Consider the following 19,219-nt stretch of genomic DNA (forward strand, 5'->3'; position numbering starts at 1 on the left):
TTGCGACATGCGGCGTTATTTTACTTGGTTATCTACATGGCGCGCACGTATGTAGATACGATGTAATAATCTGTTGTTGCTATAAAATTGTGGGCGTATGTGTGTGTGGGCGTGTGTGTGTGAGTGTGTGTGTGTTTGGGGGGAGGGGGGTTTATAATTAATGGTTTCTTGCTCGTTGTATAATTAAGTTCGAATGGTTTTCAATATTTTGTTGTTACTTTGCATTTACTATTATTAATTTCGATATAAAACTGCCTCTTTTAAATATATTTATTTATTTGTAATATATTTATGTGTATATATATGCTTTAAAAAATAACCTCTATCGCATCTGCCACCTTCATCAATTCTTAAATTATGAAATAATTGTAATTGACAATTTAATTAAATTGTTTTCAAGTTTACTCTTTCGGTTTTTTTTTTGGTTTTCTTGCCATTTGCTTATGGTTTCGGAATAAAAACTACGCGTAAAATAAATACATGTTTTGTGTATATATCAATACTTCTCGATTTTGGTTTTATAGAATTACAAATTTTTGTATTTTTGGTTTTTTCTTTGTTAAAAACTATGTCACTTAACTTTGGAATTGCTTTTAGTTATCATTTGTTTTACAAGTGCGTCTTCTACGTCTATCATCATCGTTTCATCAACCTTTCTGCTTTCTTCTGCTTCTTCTTCTGTTCGACCTCCCAGAACTTCGGGGGTTAGGGATATCTACATGTGAGTATATCCCTTTGCGATTGGGGAGGATGCGTTCCTGTCCATAAGAAACCTTTGGCTGGGCCAAAGCTCGAGGGGTCGCGGGTACGGGGGTAGTTTCTTGTATAAAATTGTTTTTAAACTTGCATTATATATATATATATATATATATATGTACACGAGTCGGGGGTCTAATGCTAGTAATAAAATAACTATTTCGTAAGTACTTTGTTGCATGTGTATGAGAATGTCTTAATTGGGGTCGTCTCCTCGCGCTTTCTTCGCCATTTATATACTTTCCATACTTTGAATGTATTTATTTATGTTAAGTATTGTCCTTGTGATATGTTTCTAAATTGTTTTCTCATTAATTTTAATCATTTCTAAGTAATTGAAGTAGTTTTCTGTTTATCGAGTTAGAGCATAATATGGAAGTAATCTCATCTTAAACTTGGTTAGAGTGTAAAGTTGCCGTTGTTGCAGCGGTTAAAATGGTTCGTCTCGTTCGATTCTATATATATCCGATTTCCGATTGCTAAACTTGATCATTGAGTACGGTTAAAAAGAGTCTAAGAGCGAGAGAGATATAGGGAGTTGCGGGAAGTGCTATAAGTTCACTAATTGATTAGTTTGCTAAGACTTGAACTGAGCTCCGATCGAATCCTTAAGTACTCGGACTACATCTAGGTGAGTGGGTGAGTTATGTGTTATCTGTTTTCGGTTTTCTTTTTCTGTGACGGGGGTGTATATAAACTCTAGAGCCCTAAAACGATGCCTAAAAGTAGATATTTACCAAAAAACATGCAAATTGGTTCTGCTCGCTAGGTATTAATCATTTAGTTCATATGTATACATATAATTTGCCGTTCCCATTTCATACTTCCTTCATCCTTTCCTCATCTGTATATAATGCTTATTTGATCTGTGTATATATAGAATTTCTACTTATGTTCCATAATATTCGTTGTGTCAGATTTTTACTATAAGTTACGTTTTGGATTTCCTTCTCAAACCTTTTGTTTTTTTGTTTTCTTTGTTCTTTTGCCTCTCAATCTTCGTTCAGTAAAAGTTGCAACTTGGAGAGATTTTGGGATAGTTCAGATTATAAGTGAGTAGATATAAGTGTGTGTATATAACTGCTTGAAGAAGATTCTATTGAGTTGAGATCCATCATCATCATCGTCAGCATCATTTAATGAACTACTCCGCTAGTAAGCCGATTTCTAGACTAGATTTTGTTTGTTTTTAATTCTCATTTTGTTTTGTTATTCTCTTTAGTATTAATTTGATAAGGGTGCTCGAGTATTGCTTATAGGGTTCTGGTATAAAGTATCTTAGTTGCGGGCAGGAGAGTTCCCTAGGTCGTCCGTTCCTAGGCCACCACAATGTCCTGGCTGTTCTCGTCGCTATCCAGCTCGGTCTCGCCCAGCTCCAGTTCGTCCTGCTTGCTGCACTCATCATCATCATCGTCCAATCCCTTGCCCTGATCAATCGCTCCAGTGTCCCGAAGACAGGCCGATTCCAGATGCTTGTTGAGGTACGATTTGAGGGCAAAGGTCTTGTTGCAGCGATGGCACTTGAAGTTCTTGTCCCCCGAATGGGTCTGCATGTGGGCCCGCAGATTGGAGCGATCGGCGAAGGCCTTACCGCAATGGACACAGGCGTAGGGCTTCTCGCCGGTGTGGGATCTCAGGTGTCCCTGGAGCAGCCAGGGCCGGGAGAAGAGCTTGCCGCAAATGTCGCAGCTGTGCGAGAGCTTGTGCGTGAGCAAGTGCATCGCCAGGGCGGGCATGGACACATAGGCCTTGCCGCAGGTGTTGCACTTCTTGGCCGACTGCGAGTCCAGGGAGCGATGCGTTTGCTTGTGGCGCGACAGATTCGAGGAGGTGGCATACTGTTTGCCACACTCGCAGCACTTGTAGCAGCCCCTCTTCCGCTTGGCATAGTTCTCCCCATTGCCCGACGAGCTGTGTGAGCCCGTGCTCGTGGCTGCCCCCAATTCCGGTGGCTCTGACGGGGGACCTCCCCCGGAGGAGGAGGCATTACTCTGGGCACTCTTGGGCCTCGGCTGCACTGGCTCCGGTTTGTCCTGTTTGCTCACCGCAGCCGCCTTGCTCGCCTTGGTCCGGCCATCCAGCATATTGAGGCACATCTTGAGGGCCGAGGCTCGCTGCTGGTTCTGCTGCTGCGCATTGGGCTTGCCCCATTGCTGCAGTCCCGATTCGGAGGAGGAAGACATGTCGATATCCACATCGGAGCTGTGATCCGAGTTGGGGGGCGTCAGCGGCGAGCAGTTGTTGGCCCCCTCCGAGGAGCCACCCATCAGGTCGTAGGAACTGCTGCCTATGAACCGGATGGTCGACTGGGGCGATCGGCTGGAAGCGCTGTTCGATATCTCCTGGATTTCCGGGGAGCGCAGTTGCTCCTGCTCCTGCTTCATGATGGTAACCACGCAGGGCGGGATCAGGGGCGGCAGGCTCTGCGACAGGGAGAGCAGATCGTGGGCCGCTTCCGTTTCCTCGACACTGCGACCCCGGTAAATCGAGGTGGCCGCCACCACCTGTTGCTCCCTCAGGCGGTCCCGCTCGCGCTCGCGTTCCCTCTCCCTCTCGCGCTCCCTGTCCCGCTCCCTCTTCAAGGTCACCGGCTCCGGCTGACGTTGGGATCCACTGGCGCTGGCGGGCGGGGCGTAGAAAATCACCTTGCCATCCTCCGCCGGAGCCCTGCCCACTGGACGGCGCAGCGATACTGTTTATAAGGAAAGCAACACTTGGTTTTAGTACCCGAGAAATACCTGATAACTCATAAGAACTAACAGTCCAGGGGCTGGCAATCATCTTCGTTCTGGTTAAAATACCCCTTAAAGTTCATTTTTTCACAAAAAAAAGGGCTAGGGCCATTAGAAATAAGATCTTAACCTCTAAACTTAATCGGAAATTGAATGATTGTCAAGCGACTTGTTGATTTTTCAGACTGACCAGCTGCAGGGTTGCCACGTTTGCCCAAGGGTCAACTTTTAGTACCCGAGAAATATCTGATAACTTATAAGAACTAACAGTCCAGGGGCTGGCAATCATCTTCGTTCTGCTTAAAATACCCCTTAAAGTTCATTTTTTCACAAAAAAAAGGGCTAAGGCCATTAGGAATAAGATCTTAACCTCTAAACTTAATCGGAAATTGAATGATTGTCAAGCGACTTGTTGATTTTTAAGACTGACCAGCTGAAGGGTTGCCACGTTTGCCCAAGGGTCAACTTCCCGCCAGGGCTGCCTAATCAACTGTAAGCTCTGACATTTTGGAACATCGGAATGGGCTCAAATTCAATTTGAATCAAAGTGGTCCGTTGGCAGGAGATTGATTCTAGCTTAAATCCAATCAATTTGTTGGGCCGAGATTGAAGAAGGTAGAAAAAAACCTACAAACACACAAATAACCTTCGCACACTGCACCAAAATAAAAGACCCTATAAAAAATAGAAGTCTTTAAATCAATTTTAAAGATGACATGCTAAGTTTGAGGCTAAACAAACTATAAATTACTTGACAAACCTAAAAAAATAGGTACATATATAAAAATTTTGATTATTAATAACTTGAGGTGCCTTAAAACCATATAAATATTTGTATCGAAGAAACCCCTAACATTTTGATTGCTTCTTTATATCAAACTTACTTTTTACATTACTTTATGTTCCTTTGCCTTCTTATTTTTTTTAGCTCCCACCTGTAGACCTCGAAAGTGTAACCCGAAACCCTGAGCTCCTTTGGACAGACTTTATTAAAACTGAGACTTTTTTGTGTGCCCTTTCTTAAGCTCCTCCTAAATATATGTACTAAGGGTGCGTGTCGTGTGCCAACTGCAAGTCATACTCATATTCCACAGAGGGGGAAAAAAGGAATCATAAAGGCAGCAGTAACCATAAATGCACATTTTGGGATTTTATGGGACTGAAGCTGAGGCTGACGCAATATATCCCTTCTCCACGGCGGCTGACCTGTTACGTTCCGAGTTCCTCAATCGATATGACGACCTCCCGAGCCATCTTAGCCACCCGTCACCCAACGCCACCCACTGCCAACGGCAGTCAATGCCGCTTGTTTGCATTTGCTTCTTCTTCTTTAGCTTTTCCTCAGCTTTCCCTCCGATTTTCCCCCGCTTTCCCAGGCTTTTTTCCTTCATTCAAGAGCAACAAGCAACGACATCGACAAGAAGGCAAGCGCAAACATGGAAAATGCCAACATACGCTAAAAAGATTAGCTAACGGCGACAATGTCAAACACGAGCGCTCAGAGTGGAGTGTTCAAAGTGGGGAAAGCTGGGGAAAGCAAGGGGAAAGCAGGGGGCTTTTGTGGTGGGGTCACCACCAGCCACCAGTCACCATTCGCCATCCACCAGTGGGGGGTCACCAGCGCGGTTGAAGGACGCTGGCCAAGTGGGTGGCCATAAAATGGTTGGAAGTGCCGCTGGCTTTCGAAGATGGAGTGGGATCACAGAGCCTGGGTACTAAAAATAAATACGAGCACACAAATTGTCGCAGCCACCTGTTCACATTGTTGTGACGCAACTTTCAGGGGGGTGCAGCTGGTTGATTCCGGGTGATTCCGGGGGTATGGAGTATGAGGTGGGCAGGTCCCACAAATGGAACAATAGCACGCCTTCAGAAGGCAACAGCTTTTCAACCCAAGAATATTCACTTGAAATTAAGGGGGAACCTACAAAATGTGGCCTTATAATTGGAAAACTTTAAATTTAATGACTAGAAGACACAACAAATCTCAGAAAGAACCCGAAAAACCTTTTATACCTTTACTGTTTGGAATAGAAAAATCACCTAATAATAAAAAACTGTCATATAACCTAACAATTAAAGTTAAAACCAAAGTCATCAGATTCAATATTTGGAGCTATACGTTTTATCTATTTTAATGGAAAACAAAAAAGGTTCAGTGTATTTGTATGATCTTCTCGTATAATTGCTTTAAAAACCATTTATAAAAAAGTATTATTCTGGTCCGGAAAAATTATGATTAATTAAAATTCCTATTTGTCTTTTATGAAACACCTTCAATTTGAGAATGTAATAAACAAATTTCATAATAATGAAAGGATTGGATTATCTGGCGGATCTTTTTTAACGAGGGAATGTCGTTTCCACCCCATCCTCCTACTTTTCTGAGAATTTCTGAAGAGTAAATCTCTAGTTTTTCCTAAGGAAGAGATCTTTTATCTACTATTATAACAGGGAATGGTTGCCGAAAGTAAGTCATTAAAGTGGGACATACCTGAGGCGGAGATTGGAGCTGCCACAGTTGCAGGCGAGTTGCCTGCTCTTCGTTGCTTTTCCTGCTTGGAGGAGTTCATCTGGACTAGCGACTGGGCGGCGGACCATTCCAGATGTTCGCAGAGCTGATCTTCCTGCTCCTCACCCTCCTCGTCGTCCAGCTCGATGATCTCCCGCTTGAGGACCGATCGCGAGCTTCTTTTAGCCACCGATTTGAGTGCTGATTTTCCGGCATTTCCCAGGCCATTTCCATTGGCATTTCTTAGCACCGAACTGGCAGTCAGCGGGGACTTGTCCTCCGGCCTCAGTTTTCCAGAGGTCCTGGGCTTGGGGCGTCGCCAGCTCTGCAAGTCAGATGCCGATCCTGATCCTGATCCTGCTCCCGACACCGATCCCAGCCCAGAGCCCAGACTGGAGCCCGATCCTCCGGCCACATATTTCTTGCTGGCACTCGCATAGGCAATCGTTTGGATCTTGTTGCGATTGGGCAGTATAAAGTCCACGGACATTTTGCCTGCAAAACGGGTCACCGTATCCGTATCCTGCTGCCGCCTTTTCTTGCCAGTTTGGAGCTTCGGCAATCGAAATTCCGGGCAGTCCCCACCACTTGTTTGCTCTGCTCCGCCGCTCTGTTTACTTTGGTCTAGATTTTTGGGTTTTGGTTTGGGACTTGAGATTGGAGTTGAAGTTGTTTTGGGTGTGGGTTTTTGAGTGTATCTTATGCTTAGATTTGTTTTGTATTTACTATGTAGATGTAGCACAACCTTCTTTGTCATCTGCAGTTAAAATGCTTTTGCTTTTATAGCTATAGCCGTAGCTTTTGACCCGCCCCCGACCTCGTTTACTTCAACTTCAACTTTGACATTGACACGAGTTGCCTTAAGAGTGTATTGCTGCGGTTGCTCCTTCAGCTTTGATTCCTTGTCCCCGAAGTTGCGGATGTTGCAATGTTGTGCTTTCTGGCTCGCCGGCTGGCTGGCATCCTCCTGCCACTGCCACTGCCCTCCTGCCCACGAGATCCTGCCCCACCTGCGATCCTACCACATCCGCTTGCCAGCTTATTCCACTTGTATAACCGGCTATGACTATCTGGCTATCTCCGCAATCCAAGGTATTTGCCGTTCGTTGTTGCGTTGCTGGTTGATAGTTGCTGGTTGCTGGTGGTTGTTGCTATGTTGCAATGTTGCTGCCGTTGCTGTTGCTGCCTCCTTGTTTTCTGCAAGTAATGGAAGCGCAGGTAAATTAAATTGCACTTATTTACCGGTGAGACAGTGCACAAAGACCCTGTCACATTTACATGCTGGTAATAGCTGTTTTTCTCTTAAAGGACCAAGACAAAGGTGAGACTGTGCAGCATGCAGCTTATTAAAATGGCGGGAGCTTAATTGAAATCTCCTTGTATTTTACTTTGAAAAAAATATTCTTTGATCCAATATTTTACTAAAAATATATGGTTTAACTTAAATGTGGAATGAGTACCTTACTGGTAACTTTAAAAAAAATATATTGATAATATCTATTTATAAATAAAGTCTTCATCTTAAAGGAAATGGTTTCTAATAAACTGGGATTGTCTGCTGAACTAAAACATCCAAGCTCAAAACTGTTTTTATATACTTAATATTTAAGAGTTCAAGAAGGGACTTCTAAATTTCTAAAAATGTTAAGCTATTTTTATATACGATCCCATAAAGTTTTTCATCGTATTGTAACATTATTTGGACTTGGGTTGAAATAAAAAAAATTAATATATCTTAAAAAATGCATTATTATTAAGATATCAATGATGCATGTTTCCTATATTTTTCAATAGACTGGAACTCCTGGGTTCTTGAACTCACAAAAAACCACAGACCCTTGAGGGAAACTCCCTAAGCAATTTCTGATAGCCCATTATACACCCTTTGCGGTAGTGCTACCCCATAAATCGCAGGTAAATACTCTATGGCAACCATTAACTGCACACTCCGCCACTTTCCCAACGCCTTGCACTCACAAAAAGGTAAAGAAAAAAATGGCAACCAACAAAATTGCATAATTTAAACGGCGATTAAAGTGCGAAAATTGTAAACAAGTTCCTGCAGTGGTTGGCAGTCATAATATTTACATTATAAATGCAGAAACCGCCGTGCAATCAGCGTCAACGCAACAGAAAGGAACAGGACCACCCATCGAGTGGCTGGGAAAGTGGGTGGTGGGTTTTCCGGATGGTTGGGGAAAATTTGCAACACTTGATTACACTTAATTGATAAATTGTTATACTTTTTGCACTAAATTGCACGGTTTATACACGGACGGGCAGTTCATTTTCCGCACTGCGTGGAACGGAGAGAGCAAAAAGGGAAAATCAGGGGGGGTGGGAAATGGGGGAGAGGGGGCGGACTGGGCGGAAAAGCTTCCATTGGAAGGTGGCGCACACGCACGCACACCGAAACTATCTATCCCTATCCCACGTTTAAAAATGGCGCATATACTCGCTGCCATTGTTTAGGAAATGCACTAACCGAGATTCTACGGTTTTGATGGGGATTATTTAGTTATATACGGGTGATATATAGCCCTATATAGACCTGTGTTTTCTTTACTTTTTATCACATGTTGAATATTTATTAGGTAATGGCCTGCGGTTTGTGGAAAACCCTGTAAATTTTCCTCTTTTTCCGTTCGTTGTTTCAGCAACAACAACTTGTTCACTCTGCACTTGTCGAATGTTTTGTGAATTGAAATCGACGGAGAGAGTTTTTCATGCTTGGCGAGAGCGAGCGAGAGAAGGCGAGAGAGCTCGGCGCACTCGCTGAAGCTTACCAACTAGTTGAAAGAAGTCCATTATAGCGAGTACATGCAACAAATAGTCAACTGTTGGTTGCCTTAGCCTACCTCACTGTACCACCCCCTTTCGCCACCCCCTTGCTCGCTTTCTCTCTCTCTCTTGATTCCTCTCTTTTCCGCTCTCCGTATCCTGCTGCACATAAACAATGCGAGATTTTTATTGCATACTTTGCAGCTGCAGCGACTTATACACACACATGCATGGCCTATACCTCATATATATCACTTTGTCACATGCAACACCAAATCAAATCATGCATAATTAAGGCTCAAAATTGGTGATTTTTCTTTTATGGCTAAAAATAAACTCAAGCGGGCCTCAATCTACAGCGGTTATATGATATGATATAGTAGGAAACTCTCGTACTCGCTCTGATTTGTAACTTGTTTTTTTTTTCTTTTTCACACACACACACTCTTTTCTTTTTATAGTTATAGATTTTCCTTTTGTTTTCTTGTTTGTTTGCACTTGGTCACGTAACTTGTTGGGTTTTTTTCTCGGTTTTCTGGCCTGGACTTGTGTGTTTTTATGTATTTTACAGTTTATATTATTATTGTGGTGCGGTGTGTGCTGGCTATTAAACTATGGACTTGTTTGGCCTGCCGCTGTGCGTCAGTTTTTGACGTACCACTCCCTTCTACTGTGCGCTTGGCATTCGCAGCTTTTCGCTGGCTCTGCCGCTCAGTTGGCTATAGCATATATATATATAGGTATGGATATATATGTGTGTGTGATTTACAGCGAGTGTGCGTGATTTCGGGTCAACACCAACGCACACCACTAGAGGGTGGTGGTGTTTTTTTGGAAGGCAAGGGGTTGCTTTCTGGGTTTTGGGGTATTTTTAGGGCCTAGGGTAAGCTAGATCTCGTAATATTTCCAGTTATAGATCCTAAGTTCTAAGATATATTTTTCTGATTTATTGGCTAGCCTTTAATAACAAATCTTAAAGCCAAGACACAACAAGTAGGTAGCAACACCACCCCCTGGCCACCCAACAAACACCCAAAAACATGCAACAACCCCATGAGAGAATTCACAGGGAGTCTGCGCAGACTCTCTACATTGTGGCTGATTCTCCCGAAATACAACCAGCGAGTCACAAATACCATGACAAAGGCTATATCCTGGCAGGAACTCGTGCCACACACACTTGTGGATTGCCGAAAATTATGCAACAGCACCGCTTTTGGAAATGGGGGAGGGTTTGGGAGGGGGGTATGAGTTTTCGTGAGCCACGGGGGGCCGCAAAACCGGGAAGAAGTACCAGAGTATCGGAGTACCTTCCCAAAAATCCGAAAAGCCGGGGGTGTGTTTTGATGTCTGCCACTTGGCTGCCGAAAAAAGAAAACGAAGAGAAACCCAAACCTGGAAGTTGGAAATTTCAAGGGGTTCCAAGCTTAGAAATAAATTATGAGCTGCTCCAGCTGTAAGCGTTTAATTTGGTATTGTTTTCATTCTTCGGTTGGCCTTTTTTTTTGGCTTTCGGTTCGGTTCTTTTTCCCCATTTTTCCGTTAGCTAGACCAAATATTTAGCATAGTTGACAACTGAAACTTGCTCCTTGCCTTGTGTCCGTTGTCCTTTTTAACGTTCTGAGGTTTTGGGTTTATTTCGTTACGTTTCGTTTGGTTTGGTTTCATTTGGTTTGGTTTGTTTGCACAGGCCGAGATGCGAGACCGAATCGAAAAGGGGGCCAAAGGACACAAAATACAGCAAACACAGAACGGCCGCAAAGACTCCATGGGCCGTGGCCCATTATTGCCCCCCGCCGGAACCACCACCCCCAGCGCCCCCTCCATTTATTCCGGGTAACCCCCCCCCCCCCAACCCGAATCCAATAGAGTCCCTTGTGGTTTTTGTATTTTTTTTGCGTTTTGTGGCATTGGTGGTGCTGCTACTGCTGCTGCGTTGACATCAGCGCTTCCGCTGCGGGCTTCCTTATTATTCCTGTCACTAAGCCGCCCTTTAAATTCGCAATGAATGCCAAACAGCGAAACAGTTAAATGTTTTTTTTTCGGTTCCCGCTGTTGTTCGAGCCACGGAAGTGCAACACCAACCAACCAAGCCAGCCAACAGACCAACCCAGGGCAGACCGGAACAGGATGCACGGGGAGAAAAGTGTTTTATTTCATTTTCAGTTTATATTGCCTTTTTACTATAATGAAAACGTGGAATATCCCAAGTCTAGCCATATATATAGGTTTTTTTAAGGTTAAAAGGTTGGTGTCTAAAAGTAGGCAACAAAAAAATAGCTTGGTATTTTAGTATTTTTAGTATATTTTGCATTTAAAATATCTTATGGCATACTTTTGGGTACCATTTGAAATGGTTTTAAAAATCAAAAAATTGCGTAAATTACATCGATCTGTTACTAAAATAAGAGATGTCTTTTTCTTAAAATGTTAACCTCTAAACTATTTTGACGTAGAACAAGATCAGTTTATAAATATATTTGTAAAATATCATATGAATATTCTACCCATAGCTGCAATAAGAAGCATAGGTTAAAGATAATTTCTCAATTGCCTTTTAACCTGAGAATAAATAAATAAATAAAAAAAAATTCTACCCATCGAATAAAGTAGTGAAATAATTAACTTAAGAAATTCTTTATAGTGTTTGAATGGGTTTCGCAATCGGGGTTTGGTTGGCTCCTGGCAATGCTACAGGGACGGGGAAAGCACTGGACTGGGAAAGGAAACAACCGCAAGGTTACCCCGGCCAAAGGGGTTGCTGTCGCTGTTGCTGTTGCTCTGCCATTGATGATGTCCTGATGTCCTGGATGTCCTGCCGCGTCGTCGGCTGCCTTCGCGGTTACATTGACCCTTTTTCCACGGCCGCCTTTTGTTGCCGCTTGATAGGCTTTCTTGCCGTCAACGCTAATGGAGCTTAAAAAGTTGTCAAAGCGGCGCGGGTTTTATATTTTAATTTCAAAGTGCCAAAATAGAAAATGAAATGGAGCAAAAAGATGGGGCAGTCATCAAAAAGGGCTCCGCAACAAGGCATCAAATCAGCCGGGTGTGCTGTCATCGCAAATCAGACGCGAAAAAGGTCGGTGGGGTAGAGGGGAAATGATATATACATAAAGATATATAAATAGTGGACTATAGTCTGGGCATATTTTTGTGGGGAGCGAGGAGGAACAACTCCTGTTGCCCATTTATTGCCATATGCTGACAGTGTTGCTCGCGGGTGGCGATGGGGGCCAATTTGAGCTGTCATAAAAATGTACAACAACCGGCTACAAAGCAAACAATGCGACGAGTGCCAACAGCAACAGCAACGGCAACAGCAACACGAACAACAGCAGCAACATCTACGGCAGCAACAGCAATGGCCGCATTCAGCAATTGTGCAAACAAATTGCTGTTGCACTTTACTTTTATTTTACGAGTGCGAATGCCAGAGCTTACTATTCCTTTTTTCTTTTTTTTTGTTTTGTGCCTCAGTTGACGGACCAAGGGAGTCCTGAAGTCCTAGAGTCCTGGGTATCCTGCTGCCCCCATCCCCCATCCCCCCATGCTCATCCACCCCAACCAATTTGCATTTTACTATCGCTGCAGGTTTTTATAGTTGTTGCTTTTGCATTTGCTCTTACTTTTTGATGCCTCACTCGGGTTCGGGATCCTTGTTCTGGTCCTGGTTTTATTTGCGGCCCGCAATTTCCACTCCTCCCAAACCGCCGTCCTTATCCTGGGAGCTCATCCCACTGCTTTTTGCGGAATTCTCCGGTCATAAAGTTTACTTAACATGCCGCTGACGCTTTAGTATTTTTTCTCCTGTTAGATTTCGGATTGCACAAGTCAAGCTGGCCAAGCTCCTTCTGCCAGATGGACGACAAATACAGGCGCAAACAAGGACGAAGGACTCAGATGCGGACACACAGACAGAGACACAGAACAGAAAGCAGAGAGAGCCCAGTTGAAGATGAAGGAAAATCTCCAACATTGGCCGGCATTTCTAATGTGGCCTGTTATGGCTCGCCATCAATTATATCAATTTCTGGGCGAGAACTTCAAGTAAACAAAACCACTTCAATGGCGGCTACTCAACTTGATTAGTTTGATCAAGAGGTAAGACCACTTTCGGTCAGATTTATTGCCCAAGAACACTTTGAAATATTTGTGAAATGCATTTATTGTCGGCGCAATGCAGTTTGTAAATGTCTTTGGGCAAGTGCAAATCCATTAAGAATTTATTTATATTAAAGGTTGGTACTCTGACATAGAAAATACGTTAAGGTTTGAGAAAGTACTTTAAAAATATTCTTTAAGATATACATACATTAAAATTTTGTCTGGAAGGTTTTTATTCATATTATAAACAAATATCTTCTGTTCAAATCTTTTAATATGTTTTAAAGTATAATTCCTAACAAACCCAAATTTAACGGCCATTGCATTCATTCATATTCATATCCTATAATTTAATTAAATGATCCATGTAATACATTTATTGATATTTCTTAATTCCATTTGAAATCCCAACTCGTCGTAAAATCGACTGCTAAAGTTATTTCTGATATCTCCAACGGAATCTCTATCACTCTTCTCACCCGAAAAATCAAAAACCAAGTCAAAACACTCCTCCTAATCCATATTCCATCAAATTCCCTTTTAATACAGCAAACTCGAGTAAAATATAAACAATTTACAGCCACTTGCTAAGGTGAAATTTATTCAGAGTCCCATTCAATCGCGATGCCACTAAGCTCACACGGTGCTTTTCGCTTCTTATTTTATTTTTTCCTTAGGATGGGGATGGGAATGGGTTTTTCCTCTTTTCCGAGCGATTTACGAGTCTGGCCTGGGTTCTACGTTTTCGCGTCCCGGGGCAAAGGCATCCCCTGCATTTTACAACATTTGTATTTATTTGGCGTCATGAGTTTAAGATGTTGTTGATATATGTTTACCGTTGGGTGACACAGACACACACACACGAATACACAGCAAGTGGCAACTGCTGCAGCTCCACATAAGTAAATTAGGATTTATGCTTTGTTCTATTTGAGCGCTGCAAAGCCATAAACGATTTTTTATGCACAGCCACTTGGTTTTGGCGCGGAATGGAGGAGCAGTTCGCACCTTGCCGAATACGATTTACGACTTTCAGCATGTGAGAACGTAAAATTGTTATAAATTTGCATGTGCAGAATGCGAAAGAGGCAACTCCGTCTTACCACTCTGAAAAAAGAATGGCTCCCAATCGCAGTAAAATTTAGTGATTCGCCATAAAACTAACGCGAATCAAATTTAAAAGCTTGACGAGATTGTTAGATTTCACAAAAAACATTTGCACAGGTTTTATGTTTTCATAAAACTTGTAAAGGGATATAGTATAGGGATAAAAAGAGGGCATTTTATTTAAAAAAAAAACTTTGTATATTAATTTAAGTAAAATATATATATATATATATGAAATATTTCGATTATTTAATCATTTGAATATAATATAAAATCACATTTGGTATCTTAAATAAGTTAATAGAATATTTTTTGGCTTAAAAATCTCTAAAACTCTCTAAACTCACTTATAAAGGTGTCTAAAAGTATGCAACGAAAAAACTACTTTGACTTTCGGAATGAATCCGTAGGTATTTGGAATGTAAAATATATTCTTGCATACTTTTAGACAGCTCGTTATTTGCCAACTTTAAAGATTTTAAAAATTTCTTTCAGATATTATTATTAAAACCACAAAATTTTTAATGTTTATTTCTGTAATTTAACATATACCATTTTTCTGAGTGCCCAAGTGAGCACAGCTTCTTTGGCTCTGAGGAGGCAATAAACCCAACTTAAGGCCAAGATCAATCGCGGCGGCTTGAGCCAGTTAATGGCACATGAAACTGAACAACAGAGGCACTCTGCGAATAGCCGGCTAACAAAAGGAGCAGTGCCAAGAAGGATATATTCGTCCTGTGTTCCCAGCGCCAAGTGAGCGTAATTAATGCGCTCAAATTTATCAGGCTGCATTAGGGCAATGAATGAAACCTGTAACTCATTTTGTCACCGAAAGTAAACAACATAGTACAATGCGATGTAAACTGTTGCTAAGCCATCGCGTGTGTGCATATGTCTAAAAAAGTTTTTCCCTTACTTTCACACATGACTGACATGACGCGATGACGCAAATCTTAAAGCCGAAAGGCCTACGAAAAGAAGGAGAACCGAACAGTAGTAAGATGTTGTCGGCAGATAGTCCCCACTGGATTAATGCTGCCATAATTCCACGGGCGGCCTAAGGCCACAGGCTACGGCGCAGAGCCTCTTGTGGAGTGGAGTTCATTTAATATATCCGATAAAAGTATTTGCAATAAATCCTGTAAAAGCTAATGATTAATTGCTCTGTAGCTTTTAACGTCAACGCGAAATACTGGAGGCACGGATTGTGTGTCAGGCGGCAACAAGAACAACAAAGGCAGCAAAGCCAAAGTGGCAGCGACATTGGCCAACGTGGCGTATGAGTAATTCGACTTTGACGCCGCAGCGCCGCGCGTGGTTTTGCCTACAGCCACACACACACACACAGTCTCACCCTCCCAGGATATTCATACACACACATAGATACAAAGGGACATTTGTCTCCGCTCTGTTAGTGTATGTTTCATGTTTTGCGTTATTGTCGCTTCAAGTAAAAACACAAAAATATTTATTTCAAATGAGTCCTGTGCACAACTGGGGACTGCGGAAACTGGTAAACAGAATGATTTTTCTGCCCAACCCCCAGCGGCCACGCCCACAAAACGCCCCCGGGAGATACCCTGTAAATGGGTTGAAAGTATGATAATGTCCCAATCTATTGATAAGCTACTTATTTAATATATTTCACAAACTATCTAACTCCTTTATAATAACCAAATCTTACTTCGTGCTTTCTTATAAATTTAAATAGTGATTATTTTAGCTTGATTGTAAAAAATACTTATAAAGGTGTCTAAAAGTATGCAATGAAAACTGGTCTTTAGATTTAAAATAATGTTGCATACTTTTAGACACTATTTTATATAATTTTGAATTTTCTCTTTAAGTGCACTTTAAGTTTCATTTACTCAAAACGATTATTTATAGCTTTGACTATAGTGACTTTTTCCAGACCTTCTAATTTTGGGTACCTCATGTTCGTAACCCCCATTTCTACCAAATCGCCTTGTTTTTTTTTGGGGAAATTCTTTTTTGTTTTTGGTGGGTGGCGAAAGTAACTTTCAGGGGGTTGCTTGGGCTGCTTCTGCCACTCGCTTGGCGCCTTTCCTGTGGCAGGGGACCGGGTGAAAGACAGCATTTGCCATAAATTGTGAAAGTGTCAACGAAAGGCAAAAATACACACACACACACAGATGCCGAGGCACACGCACGCACGCACTGAGGGAAAAAAACAAATGCTAACGACATACAAACAAACAAATCTATACTCATTTCGGCTACTGTACTGCGGTGTGGGGAAGCAACACGCACGCATATTTATTTTGAACACATCTTTTTTTGGCCAGCTACAAATGCGTTATATAAATACGCCTCTGCAGATACACAGATACAAATATACGTATATATATATAGACGGTGCTGTATGGGTCCATAGATTGCCTTTTACATACTTACGCATATTGTTCTAATCAGTGGCGATGTCCTGGCCTCCTTGGAATGTCAATTTTTTGTTGCCTAATTTATTTGGCCAGCCCAAACCCAAGTCGAAGCCAAAACCGAAACCGAAAGCAATTCAAACCACCCTCGAAAAAGGGGGAGTTACTACTTTTGACACCCCCCACACACACAGAACCGCTTGGGCTGATTATTGTCATGGTCGAAATTCTCGGGATCGGCATAGATTTTTCTCCCCCAAAAGAAAGTGGGGGGAGAACTTTGCATAAGCTCCTGCCGCTGACATCTTATGGAAGATGGATAGTTCTGTGGCGTGGTCAGGTACAATCGATAGCCGGCATATTTATGGTGGCCACGTGACCTTTCGCTGACCGCTGGCTATTCGAATATTTTCTCTCAAGGAAAAGAGTTTCCTTTCCTTGCGCTTCGCTTAAGTCTGACAGATTTAAATCCTTCGAAGGGAGCCCAAAATAATTAATCTCCTTAATTGAATACATGCGATTATGAATCAGCAAGGAGGACAAGCACTTACCACAATTACTGCATTAATTTCCGCCACTTGTCGAGTTGCCTCAAGGCTTTGGGCTTGGGTTTTCTTGTCGCTTTCCTTCTGCCACAGACCTTTTTCGGGGGTTGTATGCCATGGACTCTGGTATATGTGTATATACATCATAATCATAAGGAGCTCCAGAGCATCTGGCCGGGGGCGTTGGTCCAGTGTTCCACTAAATTGGACACATCTGCACAGTTTTTCCCCCCAAAGGAAAATCCATCTCCCCCCTCCTTTTTTGGCAGCGTGTCAATCTTGCGAGTCAAATGGCGGCACGCATGGCAAAGTTTTTCCAGCCCACAGAGAGAGCTGCTCCAAATCCCCGCACGTTTCCGCATTTCCACATTTCTACAATTCTACAATTCCACATTTCCCATTTCCATATCGCCGGGAGTCTGAGTCTGGCGCATTTGCATTTGCCTCCGTACACAATTTGTATGCTTAAGTAAGCCGACTGCGTGCATGTTTCTAATGGGCGGCACAAAAGGTTAGGTTACCTGATGCTGAACACGGAAAAAACACGCTGGAAAAGCGGCTTTTCCGCCCGCTTTTCCCCCTTTTCCCCTAACCCTCCCCCTCGCTTTCCCTGCAGCAACTGAAAACTCATTTCGCCTCGGGCGTGACTTTTATAGCACTTTGTTTCCGAGTAGCTACAGCTATACTGAAAACCAGATTCCAAACTTGTACCAAAAAACATTTTAAAACGTTAAAAAAATACCTTCGATATCCAAAGGTTTGAATACCCTGGTTTTTCCATTGTTTTTGTGACAGGTACAACTTTGGGAAGTCCTTAAAAAATAATAGAAGTTTATACATCTTAAAAAAAACTAATTTAAACCTTTGTCAACGATAGATATCCTCAGTTTTTGTTAAAATTTTATAGTGAAGTGATAGAATCTAAGATTCAAATAAGATATGGGGGTGTAGTTAAACCAATAATCCTTAAAAAACGTTTTCTTAACTATACTCTCCCCATTTTTAATGAGTTCACATCTAAAGATACTGTTAACAAACTCTTAATGATAAAATCAAGACATCTTCCAATTACAAAAGTTATCGCTTCATCTCAGTAAATATGTAAATGACTTCCTAGCTTAAACGTATTTATCAAGATTTAATTACGATAAAGTTTATTGACTAAGTAAATTAGAGTAAAAGTTTTAGTCAATAGGAAGTTTCTATTAGGAACTCCCTGACAACTTTTTGTTTCAATGTCATTTTGAGGATGCCCTTTATTTGAGCAATCAAAAAACAAAGAGTATGTGAAAAATGAAGGACACATCATAAATCCGGACCTCGAAGCACACGAAAAAGTTTCCAATGAAATCGACTGGCTAAAAAAATGCGTAGACCTTTAAAATGACGAACTCGAGCAATTAACCTCTGTCAGGGTATACAAATGCGAAAAATGGATTTTTGCGAGAGCCACAAAACGCATTCGAAACTTTTGCCTTGGCAATTTGAAAATGCCAAATGCGAAACACATTTTGGGTTCAAGTTGCTGCTGATGGTGATTGTTGCCGCTTTCACTGCTGCTGATGTTGTTTTTGAACTTATCAACACGCCGATCACTTGCGACAGTTTCCGTTTTGCCTCAGATACAAGTACACATACATATACATGTACCCACCCATTGGGAAAGGACCAGGAGCAGGACCTAATTGCCCCGCACCCAGTTACAGTTTCAGTTCCATTCCCACAACCAACGAACCATCGAACCCTCAACCCAAACCCAAACCCAAACCCAAACCCCCGCTCAAGGTGAGCAATGTAAAAACTTCCTGTGCACTCATTTAGTCCTGCTGAGCTGTTGTCCTTTATGTAAGCGGCGGCAGCAGCAACATCAGCAGCAGCAGCAGCAACTGCGACAACAGCAACAGCAGCAGCAACACCGGAGCAACACGCCCCTTTCACCCGAACAATACACAAAAATGAAACGAAAAGGAGAAAAAAAAACGGATATAGAAATTCAATACTTTGATTCGTGCCACAAGCAAAACGAAGGAAGTGCAACCATACAAGGTAACCAAATATCAGGACAACACGTACTACAAGCACTTGTTGGGAGGTTCAATGTGCACTGAGAAAATCAGTTATAATGGGGTGCACTTTGGGATTTATAACTGAATAACTACTAGGTATTGATAAATGTTAGGATCTACTCAGAATGTATTCTGGTAACAACTATTTAAGTATTTTTTATAGCTTTGTTCAGTTCTTAAACGCACGAATGATATCCTTATATTAAAGCCTTCCTTAGGT

The 19,219-nt window shown here is 42.1% G+C and overlaps 2 protein-coding genes across 4 annotated transcripts; one reads left to right on the plus strand and one right to left on the minus strand.

The window, feature by feature from the left end:
* Positions 1-134: 134 nt before the first annotated feature.
* On the minus strand, positions 135-9,455 carry LOC108011816 (uncharacterized). Of its 3 annotated transcripts, none has more exons than XM_065864291.2 (3): positions 9,227-9,455; positions 5,983-7,197; positions 135-3,448 (listed from the first exon to the last, which is right to left on the minus strand). In XM_065864291.2, the coding sequence occupies exons 2-3, from the start codon at positions 6,755-6,757 to the stop codon at positions 2,073-2,075; spliced, it is 2,151 nt and encodes a 716-aa protein (XP_065720363.2). In that variant the 5' UTR covers positions 6,758-7,197; positions 9,227-9,455; the 3' UTR covers positions 135-2,072. The 3 variants fall into 3 exon arrangements, with proteins under 3 accessions (XP_065720363.2, XP_036671032.3, XP_036671031.3); XM_036815137.3 differs by having other exon boundaries at positions 9,178-9,455; XM_036815136.3 differs by lacking the exon at positions 9,227-9,455 and adding an exon at positions 8,567-8,805.
* A 9,009-nt stretch (positions 9,456-18,464) lies between these two features.
* LOC108011819 (uncharacterized) lies at positions 18,465-18,791 on the plus strand. Its single transcript, XM_070996113.1, has one exon. It carries the CDS (start codon positions 18,465-18,467, stop codon positions 18,720-18,722), a length of 258 nt encoding a protein of 85 aa, XP_070852214.1. The 3' UTR covers positions 18,723-18,791.
* Positions 18,792-19,219: the final 428 nt, after the last annotated feature.

This window comes from Drosophila suzukii, chromosome 3 (assembly GCF_043229965.1).
Source record: "Drosophila suzukii chromosome 3, CBGP_Dsuzu_IsoJpt1.0, whole genome shotgun sequence".
Classification (NCBI taxonomy): Eukaryota; Metazoa; Arthropoda; class Insecta; order Diptera; family Drosophilidae; genus Drosophila; species Drosophila suzukii.